The sequence below is a fragment of the Haemorhous mexicanus genome, chromosome 10, assembly GCF_027477595.1.
Source record: "Haemorhous mexicanus isolate bHaeMex1 chromosome 10, bHaeMex1.pri, whole genome shotgun sequence".
NCBI lineage: Eukaryota > Metazoa > Chordata > Aves > Passeriformes > Fringillidae > Haemorhous > Haemorhous mexicanus.
In genome coordinates this window covers 17,144,113-17,164,098 of record NC_082350.1, presented here as the reverse complement: position 1 = coordinate 17,164,098, position 19,986 = coordinate 17,144,113, and the positions used below count along the sequence as shown (strand labels likewise).

The window sequence follows — 19,986 nt, the reverse complement described above, 5'->3', positions numbered from 1 at the left end:
GACAGATAAGCAAGAGATTTATCAAAGACTCAGAAGCATGACATATTGCTTTGTGTGTGCACCTGTTCTGAAACTGCAATTCTGTACCACTACAGATTATTATACACATGTGGGAGAAGCAGAGGGAGGTTATTCCCAAGTTTACTTGCTGCTTGGTCCAATGAGTGCTCACTTTCCTCAGCAGCAGCAGGAATCCTACTATAAATGGTCTGTTACCATCCATGAGTATTAACCCTCACTGACACTTATAAAGTGAAAATATATAAAATGTATTGGTTGTTAATTACACTCCTGAAACTACAATATATTTAATTAAATTTCATTGGACTTGGCTTTACTACGTGGATCTTCCATGAATCGTGTATCAGAGGAAAGATGAAAAGAGCTAGAAATTAAGCAAAAGACCTGCTGTATTCCTGTCACTGGCACTCCAAGGGGAAAGAAGTATTGATTTTGGAGTATTGAACATACATTTAAAGTTCAGTGGCAACTTGACAGTAAGAAAACTCTAAGAAAAATCTTGAAGACAAAATTCCAAGAATGTGGCAGTAATGTATAAAAAAATTCTAATTTACCTATTCTGTACAAGCAGGAAAAGAAACTCTATGCCCAGGAAAGTTAAAGAATTTAAAGTAGTGCTTCACTCCAGCTGGCGAGTAGTGTACACGTGTGAGAAACCCATCTGCATGTGTGATGTCTGCACACAATGTGTCTGTCACAGGAGGGAGCAGGAACAGTCTTGGCCACAGATGCTTCTTTGTGGCCCTCACCTTGTTTCCAGTGCCTGCACAGCAGATCCCCAAAGCCATGGCAGCCCCATAACGCACGTGGGGATTGTAGCTCTCTGACAGCAAAGAAACCACACTTGGACACTGCTCTGGAGTCCTAGAGAAAGGCAAAAAAAAGAATATTGTTTATTATTAGTGTTCTTCAAAATATGGTATTGTGCTTCAAAATATGGTGACTTCACTCTGTTCATACCTGAACATTTCAAATTGTTCTTCCACACTGTATGGTTTTTTCATTTCTCTAAACTTAACCAGAGGGGAGGAACAAATGGGCTAAGAGAACAGATTAATAAACACATTAATAAACTTCCCCATCACACACAGTTCCCACTAGTGAAGCCTTCCTCAGTGCTTATTTTCTGCCTTTAAAAGATCATCCAGCAGACTGATGCATCTATTGAGGCTGAAGTCTTTATCTCCAGAAATCAGGCCTTTTTGACAGGCTTTCCATTAGCAGAAATTTACCCTCCACGAGATACACAGTACTAAATTTCCCATCAGTAGACACAAAACTCACCTCCAGCATTCAATCAACCTTCCAGGCTGGTGGGTCCCAAACTCCCTTTTGCAATCATGGCTTCTGCCAGCTCCTCCTCACCCCCACCTACTGCTGTAAATCACAGCACAGGAGGAAATGCTGATACAACACACACTTCCAATCAGTTTATGAGTAATGTCTACTGCTGCCTCCTTACAGTGTCATGCTGGGACTGTTGCTGCCTTTTAAGAGATCTGAAATGAGTATATATGCTCTGTGTCTGACCAGCTGGGAACCAGTGTCCTGCTGGTCACTACAGCAACAAAACTTCCAGCCCAGTGCTGGAAGGTGAAAGAGAGCCTTAATTTCCCACAGCCAGAAGCATATGTTGCTCATGCAAACAGCTTTGTAAATATTGAGTATTTCTGAAGTAGTGCAGAACTCACAGGTGCTAATATATTGATTTCCTACCTGTCTTCATGGTCATATTTATCCCTGGTTTAATTTTAATGCCACACAAACCACTCCATAATGTCAAATACTGCCAATTTCAGATACTGAGTCTCATGGCATGATGAACAGAAGAGCAATGCAGGAATCCAGTTGAAAGGTAAAAGCTCATGAAGAAGAAAGATGTAAAACTATAAATTGTAAGTGATTTCATTATATCTGTTTATAGAGTGAACATCATCTGGCTCTTCATGCTATCTCACTCTGTCTTGCAAGCCAGACTAGCATTTTAATTGCCACATTCACAATCCTATAAGCAGTCTTGCAAGCCATTTACTTCTGCTGGAAACTGATTTCAGACTAAAATGTACCTAGGAAGAAGGCAAGAGCACCTTAGTTTTAGCTTCCTTTCTTACATTTGCTACACTGAAAGATGGAGGGTGGAGGGTGGCAGCAGTACCTCTCAAGGCACTCAACAACTCAAGAGAGAGAAAAACCATAGAATATACTCCAGCATGGGTTTTACTTAAATGAATAGCTGAATCATAGAAAACAGTAATGAAAAAGACTTTGAGCAATAATCTAGTTCCTTCTCTTCTTCATTGTGATGGGGGACAGAAGACATGTTCATATGACAACACATTTATCCTTCAGTTATACTCTACACACATAACCAAACAATTTCTCCTCTAGCTATTCCCATTTCAACTCTTTCCCATGGTCTTCTCTGACAACTGGTCCTGAACTCCTCTTTGCACTCCTCTGTCCTACTCCAGCTGACCACAGACAGGCAGCACCATCACACAGGCTCCAGACCTCCTCCAGAACTGCTCAAGGGACCCAAAGGCACCCAGGCTTCAGAGGCTACTCATAAGGACATGCCTCAGCAGTAATGGCAGCAAGCACCCACATCTTCTCCCACCATCACTTCCATCTGAGTCTTCCCAAAGCATCCACATGAGGAAAGAATCCCACCTACCAATATCACCTTACAGCCCCCATGGCCTTCAAAAGCAGCAAAAAAAACCCACTAGAGAGAAGGAAACACCAAGCTGCTGGAAACTGCTGCCTCAAAGAGGAAGCCATGATGACAAATGTTAAGAAAGGGAGAAAAGCTGGGCAACAGAACAATTCTGTCATGCCCTATGAGTGAAGACAACAAACTAAAAGACACATTTTAAAATACCTATCAGACTCCTGCTCAAATAAGAGCTTAGACAATGGTTTTTTTTTTTAAATGAGCTGATGTGGACACCAGGAGACACATATCCTATAATAAATGAGGCCAACATTCAGCTGCACAGAAGACTTCAGCTCTTGCACAAAGACCCTTAACACCTTTGTGTTTGCCTTACTTTGGATAATATTAAACAGGCAGATTGTGAGCCTAAGAAGAGAAAAACACTTTCTGGCAAAGATGTGATTATGCACTCTGAGGCATTAATCATTAAATTCCTGTTCAGAAAACTGGATTTTATAGAATCACTAACTTGGACACATATTTGTGTCTGCAGGCTCAGAAGTTCTAAAAACACAGTTTTTATCATAAAATCAGGATTAATGTACACTAATTGTTTTTTGAATTCTTGGCCAGACTTTATTTATTTGTGGCAATTATTTGAAATACTTTAATCTCAAATCTATCCATAAAACGGTCAAACATTTTGACAGGAGGCCTTCCATAAATCCACTTTGTGAGTTGCAGCAATTTATGGGTCCCACCTCTTTCCTCAGTTTTCTCAAAACTTTAATCTTCAAAAAATGTCTTCTTACTTAAGAGAGATCTAGAAGGCAGATCAAAAAGTGGGAAAGTCTTGCAAAAGTGTGTATTGGAGGAACAGGACCTCAGTGCACAAGAGCAATGTTGGCATCAATGCTTAAGCAGTAACATTTGTTCACTCCTTTAGTGCTGAGATGTTTGTAACTACGAAGTCCTACACAGTGTTGCCAAAGGTCAGCCCATATAAACCCTAACCCACACCCCAAAAAATTTATAAAACCCAAAACAATTCTGTCAAGTGATCAGAAAAAGAGTTAAAAAGCCCTCATAAGCAGTCCCAGGCTGCAACTCTGCTCCCTTGGGTATTACTTCCATCTGGTAATCCAGCTGGGGACTATGTTTAAAACATGACCATGTTCTCCTTCCCCTGGCCCTTCACTGAGAGCACAGCCCCTCGAGCTGCTGACATGACATTCAGCACAATCCAGAGGGAAGAGGGACAGCCCCCTGTGGATGGAGGAAGTTTCTGCTTCACTGGTACCAAGCCCCACACAAGCTCCCAAAACAAGTCCACCCTTCTGGCTCCCTGCTGGAGACCTTTACCACTCTGCTGACTGCTGATGGCTGAATCAATGTGGTTACAGAGTAGAAACCTCTGGTGGGAGATGGAGAGAAATAATGAAGAGTGTGAGAAATCTTAGTAACACTCCTAAAAAAGAGAAATGGTTTGTCACAACTCACACTCAGCAACCTGCTACTCCTACTCCGTCCTAATGCAGATATCTGTCACTACTGCAAGTTAAACACAGAAAATAACATCACATGAAATACCAGAATAACATTTGGAGATTCAGTGGGCGGACATTTTATCTCCAGACACAAATTTCTTCTCCCCTCTTTGAAGTCACAGTAAAAATTCTAAGCCTGGAGTAGATTTAATATATTTTGAGGACAGAAGCAATGTACCATAGTCCTCCAGCATGACCTTCCCATAACACAGTCCAGTAATTCCATCTTAAAATTCCTACATTAAAGCCTAAGGCATGTCTCAAAACTGGACTGTGTATCTTAGAAAGACAGGCAATGTCTATTTTTGAAAACCAAATTATCTCTAATGCACTGGTTCCTTCCTTTTTTCCTAACACTGGTTTTACTCAAGCAGTGTGCTTTTGCAATTACACTTTACTACAACAGCAAAATGATGACAAAAAAATGGCCCAATTATTTCCTTCATTTTATCTGAAAATTGCTCAGCTGCTCCTACATAAGCCATGAAACCACAGACGTCAGTGAACCCAGACCTGTACACAAAAAACCCCAACATCATAACTAGCTTCAACTTTGTTCTGTTACTGAGAAACTAAATTAATAAAGAAGCCAAAAATCTCAAGAAGTTTCTTCCATGGAACTTCAACAGTGTAGTCAGCTAGAGTTTTGTTTCCACCATACATCAGGATCAGTTTTACTGTTGTGATAAATGGGCTGAAGATGAAGGACTTCCTCCAAGATCCAGTTTGCTTTGTTTCAGAAGTCAAACAAAATCATAAAGAAAAATAAAGATGCACCAAGACAGCAATAAGAGATTCTCAGCAAAACATAACAGCTGGCATTTTATTAGTTTTACTCACCAAATGGTTGCTCTTGAAACCTCCACAAGAAACAAACACCCTACACTATGGATTTTGAATCTCCCCAGAAACTAGAACCAGTGAAAACACAGAGGAGCTGCCTGACTCCAGCCCAACTGCCTTAGCCTCACTTCTGAACTCCTTTCTGGGGCTATTATTTCTTGCATATATATATATATATATATATATATATATATATATATATATATATATATAAATAAAAGGTCATATTCTTTCCATAAGAAGCTGATACTTAGCTTGTAAGTAGCCTAGAATTTCTGAGAAACCAAAGATAATTTTGAATTCTTCATTACTTCCAAAGAGAGATGAAAGAAAACTCTTCTTAAGCCTCCAGTGCAAAAATTAACAAAATGAAAACCAGGATGTTGATTGTCAACACAGACTAATATGAAAAAAACCTGCCCAGGCCAGCTGGACACAGAAGGTTGTCAGATTCCTTTTGGTGCTGACCTAAACAGGTTTTTTTCTGAAAGTCTTTACAATTGCAACATCTGCAGATATTGTAGTTCCCATCAGGCTTTGCCTTCAAGAGCCCTATTGGGCTACTGAAAGTTGAGGATCACAGTTAGCTACAATGGCTCTTAGCAATCCACTGTAATCTTTTTTCCCCAGGAGGCATGCAACAAGATAAACTAAAAGCTCAGACTGCCATATCTTGGAGCACATTCCACTTCAAGTGTCTTAGATCACAGACCAGTTAAAACCCCACTTACGAGTAGCTTATCTCCAATCCTGTAAGCTGCACATCTTCAAGGTTAATGCATTACTGCCATTTTTCTATATATTTCAGCACTTTTTCAGCATGAAATTATATATATGTAAATATATGGTAACATCAGTAAGTAAAGATACAGAATACTGAAGAAAACCATCACACTGGTCTCATGATTGAGACTAAAAATAGAAGCATCTGAAGCATCATTAACATGCACTTATATTTTAGTCTAAATATTTAAGGACTATACAACTCATTGAAAAATGAAACATCAGAGAATTGAAGAGCAATGTCAAATATATCTTCTAAATTCCTCATTAAGTGTCCTCAGTCATATTTCAAAAGATTCTAAATATTTATAACTTTTTTAAACTATTGGTCATGAATCAATAATTTTATGCAGAACTATTTCCACAAGTTGTTTTAGTGGTGCAGTGGCAATTAAAAAAAAACTTAAGAGAAGTTTCATTTCATCCATGAATGAGTTAAAGGAGAAATACAGATATTAACTGCACAGTGTATGGTCATTTCTGGAGGAGGGGATGTGCCACAGAAAGGGAAATATATAGAAAATAGAAAACCTGCAGAGAAAAATGCAACAAACTGATACATTCAGCGTAGACTAAACATTCAGTCTCTCTCTGGACAAAAATGATCTCAGCTATTCCCAAACCAGGAATTTCCTGCAACTATCTCATGTACAGCAAAGCAAGTGAACTTGAATGATATGTACTGACTGAACTGCACTCACCAGAGACAGCTCATATCTGATGGGGACATGGCTCTGTAAAATCACACTGGCAGTTTGAAAACAGAAGTAACAGCAAGAGATGGGAAATAAAAATAATATCTATTTATGGTTCAAATATTCAGTTTACAGTGGACCAGGAGTGGGGTCTCACAAGATTTAAGGTTTACCATCATTAACACATCTGGACATGGGGGCAGGACGGTGGCCTGCACAAAAAGCCTGGCCAAAAGGTACAGAGAAGAATTTGCTGCAGGTCTGTAATACATATAGAGCAGGGTATGTTTCCCAAGTGATTCAAACCTGGTAAAGTTCAGAAAACATCATAAAGGGCAGGTATGTATTTCATCTCTCTGAAATTAAACAATGCACCAAAGAGGTAAAAATGCTTGCAAGCCAATCTACCACTAGACTTGTACCATCTTCCGCAAGTTCCTAAGATAATTGGTTTTATCTGTATTTTAAGAATAATTTCCTTTTCAATTAGATATAAATGTTTTCATCTGCAGTACATGTATTCAACTACAGCTAGATTAATGTCAGGATATCCTTCAAGATTTATAAAATATAAACCAGAACTTGATTAGAGGTAGTGGAGCTTAAGAAAAACTGAATCCAAATGCCCATTAGCCAAATAAGGTATTGTCCTGTCTCAATTTCCACTTTTTATATGTTTTCATGTGCTCTGCTCTCTCAGTTCTGTTAGTGGTGACAATAGGGAAGTGGCCAGATAAGGAAACAGTATTACCAAGCTGGCTTTATTTTTTTTAATATATACTTTCCTAATTAATAAAAAAATCAACTCTCAATTGCAAATGAATACAGCAGGGAATCTCATTGACAGTTTCCTTTAAACAGGAAAAGTAAGGAACAAGTGAAAGCTACTGAAAATTCTGTGGTATGATCTGAATATATTAAGTATTTCTGTTAATTTCTGACAGCAGCCTTCTCTCTTTGGCTCCACATTACCTGCATTCCAGAGACAATTTTTTTTTTTTCTTTTTTAAAGAAATATGAATTGATGCACAGTTCACTGAGGACCTGATTTCCCACTCAAGGCTAGTAAGCACTAGCAATTCATGGAATGTAATGGCTGGTGTCATACAGAGGGTCAAACCATGATCTCATGGTCTCTTCTAGCCTTTACTCCAGGACTTATTACCCAATTTTGCAGCTAATGTCCTTGGAAGTGAACTCTATTTCCATTTTAATGCAGAACTATAAGATGACGCTGAGGCTATCCACACATCTGACTGAAAGCTGGAACGCAACAAAAGAGAACACTCAGGATAATAAAAAGCAGCTGCAGAAGGAAAGTTTTAAAGTAACAGTGCACACACTTAAAGTAAGCATGCTAGACAATACATTTAAAAAGTTAGGCAAGAAAAAATCTGGAGTGTTTACAGGGCTGCAGAACTTTTTAGGGTTAACTGTGCTTTCATCCAGAAAGCAAGTGAGCAAGAGAGCCCAGAGAGTGAGCAGCAGCCAGCCAGCCAGCCAGCCAGCCAGCCACGCTATGGTGCACAGAGACAGAATGCTGTAGTGTGAAGGGTCATTTCCAGGACCTGCACATCCTGATACAGCTCCAGGGAGCACACACTGTAGTGCTGGAGCAGTGAATCAATTAACCCTCTCTGTCTCATTTCCAGCCAAACCCCCCACCCAGTCCCTTCCCTGCTTTCCAAACACTGGAGCTGGATACACTGGAAGGAGTCACTCAAGGAACAAGGGTAGCAGCAAACAGCGAGCTCTGCTTGTGAGCAAAGAGAGAACTGCACAGACTCTGCTGATCATCTAAGTAGAATCAACTAAGAATGGAAGTTAAAGGACAGCAAAAGTGAACACAACCTTATTTCTATCATTTTTTACAAGTGATAAGAATTATTCTTCTCCTCCTTTTCAGAGTTGGAGAAAATACCTGGATGAGAAGAAATACAGTTTTTCCAAAACAGAAATTCTTAATCTTTGTGATAGAAGAAATGTGCTAAAAAAAAGCACACAAAGAAACAAGCTTCAGAAATATTATAAAAGCCAAAAGTAAATGAACCACTTGTTTTCCAGAAAGTAGGAAAAAATCTCAACTTCCACCATATGATGAAAAAGAAAATTATAAATGATCTTCCTGGATGCAAAGTGAACTCTACTAAAATGCAAGAGAAAGAGGTAAGGCTTTCTTCACCTGAAAACTGCAACAGATCAAATCTTCTCAGTAACTGAGTATTTGTTCAGCTTAATGTGGGGGCAGCTGTTTGAGTCTCTGCTTGAAAGGGGAAAGAGTTGACAGAGACAGAGAAAGACAGAGGGAGAGAACGGGCTGTGCTAAATAAAAGCCTTGCTCGGATTACAAAAACAAGCATTTTACTCACCCCGACCCCTTCAAGTAAGGAGTAAATTTAGATGTCTCAGTTCGATAAATCTCTATGGTCCCCTTGAGACTGTCAGTAGTGTTTTATTGTCTGCAGCTTCCTGACCCTCACCTGATAAATTAGGACGTGCTGAGATTAAAACGGAAACCTCATACATAATTTCTGAAGATATTTTTGGGGTTACCCTCTGAGGAGAAATAGGATTCTTAATAAGGGGAAATATGGGAACTGCTGTCTGCCTACGCACATGCTGCTGGAGACTAGACACTCGGGAGAGGAGGAGTTGCACATACACAACTCAAGCATCTGCCTCTGCACCAGTTTGTAGTCAGAAGGAGCAAATCTACATAGACTGCACCTAAAGGGAATTGTTTTGCATTCAGATTCATCTATCACTCTTTACTGCTGCAGGGAAAAAAAAAAAAAAAAAAGGAAGCTAATGCACTGCTAATTTTTGACAGCTACTGATTTTTTCCTTTTAATCTTCTGAAATCTGAACATTGTTATAAAGGGGAGACCAGACCCCTGAACCCTACCAACCAGAGATGGACACAAGACAAGACCTGCATTTTTAAAACTCTTTTGCGCCCATCAAGGCATAGAATAAAAAAATTCGATACCAGCTTGGACACGGTTACAGTATCTCGAAATAGCAGATGACCAGTTCACTAGACTGACCATGCTGGCCTATCTTCAGGACCATCCTGGACCAGAGAGGAACAGAGAACTCTTACACCGTACGCAACTCCTGCACAAAACACAGCCTCCGAAGACATTCCTCTGCACACAAAAATGTCCCATCCTTTACACTCCTTGAACGGACCTGGAGCTGGCAATGGATCTTTGTCGCCTCTCTCGGTAACAGGAGCACCCAAGCAGGACTACCCAAGTGAGGAACAAGGAAACAAAGTGCACTGGGCAGCACTGCTGATCCTCCTGCTGATAATCCCCACCATTGGGGGGAACATACTTGTCATTCTGGCTGTGTCCCTGGAGAAGAAGTTGCAGTATGCTACCAACTACTTTCTGACGTCCTTGGCGGTGGCAGATTTGCTCGTGGGTCTGTTTGTGATGCCAATTGCCCTTCTCATAATATTATTTGGTAAGTGCAGCATGTTTGTTTCATCAGGTTTGCATATGGGGTACAATTTTGGGAGGTCTAATTTAAACAGAAAAGTTGTTTGCTTTCCAGCATTACAATTTTAAAAATCACTTGGATGACAGCTGCTAAATCTTCTCTCCCTCTCACCTTAATACAGCCTAATGTCTTTATGGAAAGTACAACTATGTGGATATTCTTTCCTTTGAAACAAAACATTCAAAAATCATCCAAGACTTAGAAATATTCAAATATGAGCTGAAGCACAGAGAAATACATTTTGTACAGTGTAATATAATTTTTAACAACATCAGCACAATGCTGGTATTTGTTGTATTATATTACACTAATTGCAGGCAGTATTCTCTTAAAAAACTTGAAATCAAGGCTAGGTATCTATTTCGTACATTGAACAGGTTTTGAACTTTCTATGAGTAATGCATCTGATTTTACCTGACTATTGACTCCATGAGCAGTCATATATTTACATGGTCAGTCAGAGTTGGTCCCTGGCACTATCAGTGATGACAAACTTTATCAGCACTGCTTTCAGAGAAACTGATTTCCTCCCACCCTGGGGAAAGCCACAGGTTCATATGACATCACAAGTAAATCATCTGTCAAGCCAAGGAAGCCTCAATCCATGTACCTAATGTTTGAGATACATTTGTCCTTTTGTCTGCTTCATATGAAAGAAAACGGGTCTTTTTCACATGAAAAAACATTGGATGTGACATCTTCTTTCTCATTAGTCCTTACAGAACAAGTATGATTTTTCCACAGTCTCTAACATACAGCTTTATTTCAGATACTGCTTCTGACAACTAATTAGAGGCAACTCCATGGGAAAGTCTCTCTCTTTTACTGCTAAATTTTCTTTAAGAATACATTTTAAATGGTTTATTTTCATATCAAAAATGGAAAAAAAAAATCAATGAGGCAGGTTTTTCAAGAAACTTAATGATTTATACAATTACCTTTAAGATACACTGGGTCCTAAGAAAGGCTGCAGGAGTTCAGTTTTCCTAGGCTAGACTCTAAGAGTTGCCTGAGCAACAAGCAAACACAATCAAACTATATTTCAGAAAGCCCTTCAGTAGTTTCTGTACAGAAAACTGATATCACTTTATTAACAAATGTGTTTATTCATTCATTAAATGCCTTGAGAATTTCTCTGTGTCACAGACTTCTTTTCCCTAAACAGAATTGTGAAGAGGAGGTCAGAATTCAGCCGTGAGATCACAGATTAGGGATTTTTTTTCCCAAAGCAACAGTTTCTAAAAAGAAAACTGAATGTACATAAGTGAGACAGTGATTTCTAACTCAAAAAACCCAGTCACTTACAGAAAACATGTATGTGCACATGACTGGGAGGCAAGAAGCAGATATGCATTTCCATACTTACACGTGGATGCTGTAACAACTTAGTAATGAGACCTGTGGCAGGCACTAACAACAATAAAGCTACTAGCCATAAAAAGTATTAGTGTTTACTAGCAATCAATATAAAGGGAAGGCAAATCCTGGATTTTGTGGAGTAGGCTTTTGGTAGTGGTGGAGTTTTCTTGGTTTGGATTTTATTATTATTTTCATTCTGCTAGACTAACAAATCTTTCCTTTATAACTTCATAAGGACTCTATTGCTCCTTAATCTCCCAATTAATCCACTGCTAAATCCTGGTTACAACAGTTTAAAGCATGCTAGGAATCTTAATTCAAAAGTCAAACAAAAATGTCTTTCATGGTGCAGGAAATTTACCAGAAAGTAGTAAAATCAATTATAATTAATTAAGACCACAACCCGCCTTCCACACAACAGTGGTTAAAACTGAAATTTCTGGCACACAAGTCTCTCTTTGGCAGCCAACCAGAAAAACTGCTTTGCCTCTTCACCAACTGGGAGAAGATGTTGAGGTGTTTATAGAAGTTCAAAGCATGAGCAAAACATGAGGAGTTACTGGAATGAAGACAGAACAGACATTAAATACATAACAAGTCTAAATCTTGAAGCTACATTAGCCAGACAACTACATGAACAAAGAAGTCATTGACAGCCAGACAGCAAACTAAATCCAGCCTCCTGGCACCTCCACACAGGAATGCTTCCATAATAATGAAAGAGCTGGGTGCAGCTTCTAGATACAGAGTACAAATATTATGCTTCTGATTTGGGATTGATATCTAATTATGTGGCAAAGATTTGAAGGAAAAGGTGTGAACAGAAGTGCAGTCACATTAAGATCCTAACTGTACAAACTAATGTGTCACAGGGTGTTCAAAATCAAAATCTGCTACAGGCATTGGCCCCACACCCTGACAGAACATTCACAAAAAATCTTCAGAAATGGACTGTATCTGTAATAAAGAGCTGCCCCTTTTAAAAATAAGTAAATAAATCAATCTGTAAACTCACTTGCAGGTATAGTGCCATGAGCAGCACTTTATTTATTCTCAGCAGAGCAACCAAAATGTACTCTGGTACAAGCATACACAACAATTTTAATTTAGGAGTGTGAGTGTCAGAACATAAACATTTTGTTGCAAAGTATTTTCTTCCGCAAACAGTAAATTAACTAAAAAAGGAAAGACTTCCTACACTGGGATTCTCCACAACTCAAGGCAGTTATAATCCAGGGAATGGCATACAAGTACTATCCAAAAGAAGTATTAGCTGTTCACTTGAAATCCTGCTGTGTTATCTGCCATCCTTCAAGTTGTAGAACACACTTTCTATTGTTCATGTTTTATCTGAAACTAATCCTTCATCACACAATCAAAAGAAGCTGTCAATTTTCTGGAGTGAGCAGAAACATTTCAAGCCCATCAAATCAGTTACTTCTTTTAACTGTGTTTTTTTGTTGTTATTGTTGTTGTTTTTTTTTTTTTTAATTACAGCTGGTTACATAAGCCACAATACATTTTGGTTTTTCTTTTTAAAGAAAATCTGTTTCAGAAATGCACGGTACCTTACTGCCAGCTAAAAGTCTAGGCATGAAAACTAAAGATGAGTAAATGTTTCATAATTTACTAATTACAATTTTCTCATACCTGCCTGACAGATTAAGTTTTTTGAAGCATAATTTCAATGACAGAATCTATTTTAGGAAATAATTATGGTAGATACTAAAATTTTCTGGTTAATAAATTGAAAGCAGACTGCCTCTTCCCCTTCTGCCTCACTGCCTACATCATCCTCATTGGAGTCCTCTGCTTTGGGGATGGCTGAAGTTCAGCTCAGGGCTCCATCCATCCATTCTCTTTGTTTAACACAGGTTTCCCAGCATAGGTAAGAGTGCAGACAACCCCTTGTTGTTTGTATTCATAAAATTTTCCATCCACTGGAGTTTATAATTCAAGTCAAAGCAGCACCATTATCATTTCCATCAATCAGTCACGTTACAAAAAAATGTTTTAATCCCAAATGACTGCAATGTTACTACATTGATAAGACTGAACATTACAAAAGTCCAGCTCATTTGGTGCTCTCAGCACACAGGTCTATTTATGCTGACCAAGGAAATTAAAACCAATCTGATTTATTAGAAATGCAATTTTTCCCCCCTAACCATCATTCAACAAAGAACTGATTTCCCCGGCAATACTAATAATGTACTTACTGATTGAGTACAGCTGAATTTTATAAGGGAGGAAAATACACTTAGTAGATCAACTTCTACCATGAGAAACAGAAAAATCTTCCTCATTCATACATTCTTCCCTGGGACTACAGAACATCCTTATAGACACACAGCACTTCAGTGCACCTCAAACTGAACACTGCTCACACTGGATTGCAAGAGAAGCTACTTCTGAGTGAAAATAGATCAGTTAAAAAATAATCAGTTAATAGACCAGTAATGAGTAAATAGACCACTTTAAAAATAAATAAATTTCCATTAAAGTTCATTTGGTATTGCAGACATTGATAGGGGAGATACAGCTCTCAAAAATAAAAGCCTTTTGGAAATCTGAACACTATAAAACCCTTATCAGTGCACTGGATAGACCCTATGATTGCTGTAAAGATTAATATTAAGGACAAGTAACTACTCTAAGAAACACGATGCCAGACTTAAAATCCAAGCCATGGCTCTTGGGGAAGCAAAAAAAAATGTTCAATTTTTATAAAATCATTACTGAGACAGAACAGCCCTAGTCTGTCACATTAGTGTTCAAGTATATATGGCCAAGTGACACAACACAGCAAACTCATTTTAAAGATGTGTAAACAAGATTCTTCAATATCACTCCTAAGATTCAACAGTAGTTCTACAATGACTAACTAATACTTTGGTTATGACTCATTATCTCCTCCATTTAATATAACTTTGTATCACAAGACTATCAAGCAGAAACAGCTGAAAATAATAACTTTACAGTAGGCTCACAAGAACCAAACAGTCATGGTCTATTTTAATAAACTTTTTAATCCAGAGTCCTTGCCACAAAAGGACAAAAAGACAGGGAAAGGTTTATAGCACACAGGTAGCCTGATGAATATGATGGCAGCAACCATGCCAGTTAGGAGCTAATTACAATATAGCACAGAACCCATCTGAGGCAGTGACAAAGCTCAGTTCCTGTAGCACTATGAACTTTTCAACCATACTGATGCCACAGGAAAATGACACACTGAAAGTTCTCAAAAAGCTTAGATTCTAATGAGTTTTTTGTTCTCTTTCAGACAATACCTGGCCTTTACCAGCTGCCTTGTGTCCTATCTGGCTGTTCCTTGATGTCCTCTTTTCCACAGCTTCCATCATGCACCTCTGCGCCATCTCCCTGGACCGCTACATTGCGATAAAAAAGCCAATCCAGGCCAGCCAGTACAATTCATGGGCTACAACAATCATCAAAATCATCGTGGTTTGGCTCATTTCAATAGGTATGTGGGGCCTGGAGACTGGAAAAGGAACACAGAAGCTTTTCATGTCCAAAACAATAGGTGAAATGTGGCGAAAATGGAAGATTTGGCCAAGTACTATTGATTGGAGGACCATAAAATGCTGGTGGAAGTCTGCCTCTTGGATCATACATAGCTACATCATAAAAATTTGCCTGAACCACTGCTCCTTATTAGGCTCACCAGAAACGCCAAGAATTGAGTCAGAGTATTAATCATCACTCCTCTTCATGGTCCTGAAAGCTCAAAAATCAGAAAACAATATCTGCATGCACAGTATGTCTCCTGGGAAAGCAAGATTCCCAATGTTCCTGTGGTGCTATATTTTGTCCCAAACACAACTTTAAGACTTGAACAGATGTTACTAAAATTTTGCATAAAGGAAGTACAAAAGGTTTAATTATTTATAGCAAAGATATGAATCAGTGTCTGGTAACATCCAGGCTAACACTGAAGGCTGAGACAGCTTATAGAAAGGCTAATGTCTAAGAAAAAACCCTCAAACAATCAAAACAACAAACCCTGAACAGTTTAAATGAAGAAGTTTATACCAACATACAAATGATATCTATGTCTATGATGATACCAGTGTCTCTGTGATGTACATGCAGCATGTCATCTGTCTTTAATGCTTGAAAAATGAATCTGTTAAATGAGCTAAGGAAGTGAAAACATTTAATTCAAATAATTTAATACAAGCTCCAGACAGTCTTAGTGGTGTATGCTCTGTGTGCAAGACCAAACAAAATTATTCTGCATTATTAAGGCCAGTGATGCATACGAAATGGATACAGCCACTTCTTGGCTAAGGCAAACCCCAAATTTCTGAGTTGAAAAAAATTCTGGAAGAGCTGTGATGATAGGAGAAAAGATCTGTAATGATAGGAGAAAAGATCTCTATTCTATCACCAACCCATCCCTGCCCCCCCCAAAAAAAAAGCAACTTGTCAAGACACAAGTTGACCTTTTAATGTGTGATTTATTGCCATTAAACAGCACTGTACTTTTCAATTTCTTTTTATCTAACATAAAACTACTCTGCAGTTGAGCTAGGTTCTCCAAATCAAAGGTTAATTTGGTTCAATCTTAATTTTAAATGCTTTTTGTATCTGAAGATGTACTTCTAATTAAGAAAGGGATCAAGTTGCAGAAGGGTAACCCATTTTGCTCTTGCTGCTTTAAACCAACTTCAGTAAGCTGAGTAGCAGAGGAATACAGTAAATCCCTATATCTCATTAAGTGGTATCAGAAAACTTCACAAATCACCTTCACCAGACAGCAAGGAACCTGTTGTTTTTGTTGTAATGTCAGACTGCTGGCAAATGAAGTGCTGACTGTAATTTAGTGGTTATAAAAAATTCATTTAAAAGACAAGACTGTTAACATTTTTTTTAAACGAGTGGTGAATTACAGAGCTAGCCAGCCTCATTTAAACACTCCTAAATATGCAGGAGACTTTAAACAACAAATCCATCCCAAACACACACTGCATAATTCTGGCAACTATTTAGCTACTTGTATATATGAAAGAGTCGAGCAGGGTGAAAAAAATCAGCTGTCTGTGTTCAGTAACTTGATGTGGTTAATAGAAGAGGGAAAGACAAGATTTATGTATTTACAAAATTGCCCTTCAAAAAGTGCAAGGTTACCCTGGAGAAGAGATAAAAAAAGGGGGAGATGGCATCAGGAAAACATATTTCACTGGAGGAAAAGCCATACTAATTCTAATAACCAGAGTCAAAGCAATTCATGCGTTTTACACTTGAAAAGTTGGCAACTTCATACTGCTTCCTCAATCTCTATGAGTTAGGCCCAATCTCCTTAGAAAGGGCACTCTGTTAAAGCTCAGCCTGCCAAGTCTTACAAAGTACTGTTTGCCCAATTACCCACGTGACGCTCTCCACACTTCACGTTGTGTTCCTGTGCCTGCTCCAGAGCTCAGGAATTACCTTTCCTTAGAAACCCCAAGGCTTCAGGCCCAGTGAAGCGATTGCAAGCAATTACTCTCTACTCAAGCACTTGTTTTTTCTCCTACAGGCATTGCAATTCCAGTCCCTATCAGAGGCATTGAGGACAGAAATGGCAACTCTACAAACATCACGTGTCTCCTGATGCCTGATCGTTTTCATGACTTCATTCTGTACGGATCAGTGGCTTCCTTCTTCATTCCCCTCGCTATCATGATCGTCACTTATTTACTGACAATCCGAGTGCTGCGCAAAAAGGCCTATTTGATCAACAAGCCGCCTCAGCGCTTCACCTGGTCAACAGTGTCCACAGTCTTTCAGCGTGACACAACACCTGCCTCCTCACCAGAAAAGGTGGCCATGCTAAATGGCTCCAGAAAGGACCAGACTTTGTCCAGTGACATGCCTATCGGCAGGACATCCACGATTGGGAGGAAGTCCATGCAAACGATAACCAATGAACAAAGGGCATCAAAAGTTCTGGGGATTGTGTTTTTTCTTTTCTTGCTGATGTGGTGCCCATTCTTCATAACAAACATCAGCTCAGTTCTGTGCAACTCCTGCAATAAGGAGGTTTTTCAAAAGCTTTTGGAGATATTTGTTTGGATAGGGTATGTATCCTCAGGAGTGAACCCTCTTGTATATACACTCTTCAACAAAACATTTAGGGAGGCTTTCAGCAGGTACATCACTTGCAACTATCGGACCACAAAGCCTATCAAGGCCCTTCGGCAGCGCTCCAGCAGGATCTCTTTCAGAAGCTCTGTAGCAGAAAATTCCAAGCTCTTTGTCATGAATGGGATGAGAAATGGGATTAATCCCATTATGTACCAGAGCCCAATGAGGCTGAGGAGCTCACCCATCCAAGCATCATCAGCCATTCTGCTGGATACGTTGCTGCTCACCGAGAATGAGGTTGATAAAACAGAAGAACAAGTCAGCTACGTATAGTGGAATGGCAGTCATGTCCCTACAGCATTACTGTATGTATTATTCCAGATAACTGCACTGTAAGAGGGTATAAATACTACTGTTTTCTGTAATTTATGTGAGCAATATCTTATAAATTTATATTAATTCCTCTCCTTCAAAGTCTCCTCTACTTTAACCCCAACCCCATGGTGGCAACCACAACTTCATTCCATGACAAATGACTCATGTGGAATTGTAGCCTAAGGAAGAGGGAAATAAATAAAAGCTAAATCAGTTTAAGTATCTGACTTCAGTTCTCATCACCTTCAGTCTCTTCAAAGCACATCTTTATAAGAAAAGTGTTTCTGTACAAACACTACACTAACATTTGCACTGGCAAGAAGACAAAACTTTGTAGGTTGATGCTCCACAATGGAAGCAGCACAGGGATACAAGTTTCAATTTAAATGTCTGTAAACAGAGCTGCACACAAGCTCACTGCGTTCCCTCCTACAGATACATTCCTCTCCTGAGACTGAGTATCCACATAGGAGCTTCCCTTGTTCTCTAAGGGTATATAAAACACAAGCAGAATCACTCACTCTAGAGACCAATGTACAAGCCCATTCCATAAGGCATGATTAAAAATTCCATGTATGGAAATTATCCCTTTACTGTAGAGATGGGCAGAATTTCACCCACTTGAATTTCATCTCCATTACATATACATAAGCTGAGTGTTGCCAGATTATTCACTGAAAACTGCCCCTTTTTCTTTTCATACTAGGAAAATGGATTATTTAATCAAAATAACACAACACACAATCAATGATCATAAGAAAAACAGGATACACAATGCCTGGAACATCCCTACAATTTATATGAACAGGCTTCCTTTTAAATGATCATGGAAACTTCAGTGAAAGCCTCCACTCATCCAATGTAGTTCACAGGAAGTAGAGAAATCACACACAGAACAGCTACTTCACATGAAAATACGAGCAAATATTTAAGAGACAGCAGAGACAACACTACTGGCTACACCTGCACATATTCACAGTTTAGCTGAGCTCAAAATGATCTAATTGGACTAATGGCCAATTACAGGTCCCAATTTGCACTCTCAAACATGCTCAAGACTTTAGTATGAGCACAAAATTAATAGAAATAATTGGTTCTCACAATCCATAAAAGCTACCAGAGTCTGTTATTTGGGAAATCAGAAACTTCTGATAGCTCCAGACTCTTTGGGAAAAGAAATCTGATTTCCCCAAAGTACTGGAATTCTTACATCAAGCAGCCAGCTCACCATTTTTTCCATAGTTTCCATTTACAGTAAAATTTCCAGTTTGGGCTTTGTTTTCATTTTTAATATTTTCAGCATTCTTCGGTTACACTAAAATTATGTACAGCAAAAGGCTTAGGTTTTTTTCATCTGCAGAACACAAAGTACTAAAGCTAACATGTCCCTCCAACATTTATTTATATATATTTAATTTAAAACATATGCAAGTTCAAAACAGAGCCTACTGTAACAACTGCCAGAGATTTTCCGGCGAAAGCATTAAAAATACATCTGTGGTACTTGCAGTAAGTTGTCATCTTCCCAATTTTGGTGATAATCACTAGCCCCTTAAATCACAGTAAATTCTAACTGCTCTCCCTCCTCTTCACTTTAACAAAATTTGTTTAGGAGGATTCTGTAGTTAAAAGCCAGAATGGATGGACTGTGATAGCTGTAAGAGACACCTTCATGAGCAGTAACACCAAAAGGCAAACACCATTCCTGAGGGGCTATTTTCCAGCAGTCAGAAAGCAAGAAGCAGTCATCTTTGAAATCTCTCTTGATACTTAAATAAATCCATATTAATTAAACAAAAAAATGTTCATATAGCAGGCAGCAATCACCTACTTTGAGCAGCAACTTATAGTTTCCCTTTCCAGCAGAAACATCACAGCTGGCTCACAGCACATTGAAAAACTGAGAGGTAACTCAGCTCTTTTCTGTCTGACCCTGCTCTTGTATAGCTGTCAAGTCTGCAATCTGTCTTACACGAGGAGTAATTTGCCCTAAATTTCCCACAAAGAAAGATTCCAAGGCCTCTTTGCAATCAGTGCTTAGACCTCCACCAACAGGAAATCATCCTTGAATAAGTCCCACCCAAAAGAGATGTATTTTCTCAAGCCAGTA

General features: G+C 38.8%; 2 protein-coding genes across 2 annotated transcripts in view; one reads left to right on the top strand and one right to left on the bottom strand.

Moving 5' to 3' along the window:
- The window catches only part of PSMD1 (proteasome 26S subunit, non-ATPase 1), a 60,101-nt gene that overhangs the window by 18,072 nt on the left and 22,043 nt on the right, over window positions 1-19,986 (bottom strand). Inside the window, exon 17 of the mRNA XM_059855570.1 lies at window positions 771-885. Within this exon, the coding sequence (XP_059711553.1) occupies window positions 771-885 (115 nt within the window). The remainder of the gene's footprint in view (window positions 1-770; window positions 886-19,986) is intronic.
- On the top strand, window positions 8,205-18,095 carry HTR2B (5-hydroxytryptamine receptor 2B). The gene is made up of 3 exons (XM_059855571.1): window positions 8,205-10,016; window positions 14,698-14,898; window positions 16,954-18,095. Exons 1-3 carry the CDS (start codon window positions 9,707-9,709, stop codon window positions 17,832-17,834), a joined length of 1,392 nt encoding a protein of 463 aa, XP_059711554.1. The 5' UTR covers window positions 8,205-9,706; the 3' UTR covers window positions 17,835-18,095.

Bases quoted from the DNA above. Each gene is read 5' to 3' on its own strand.
- HTR2B (XM_059855571.1), top strand. From the start codon at position 9,707: ATGTCCCATCCTTTACACTCCTTGAACGGACCTGGAGCTGGCAATGGA. The intron at 10,017-14,697 runs GTAAGTGCAGCA...GTTCTCTTTCAG, and splicing joins CCTTCTCATAATATTATTTG to ACAATACCTGGCCTTTACCA. The intron at 14,899-16,953 runs GTATGTGGGGCC...TTTCTCCTACAG, and splicing joins GGTTTGGCTCATTTCAATAG to GCATTGCAATTCCAGTCCCT.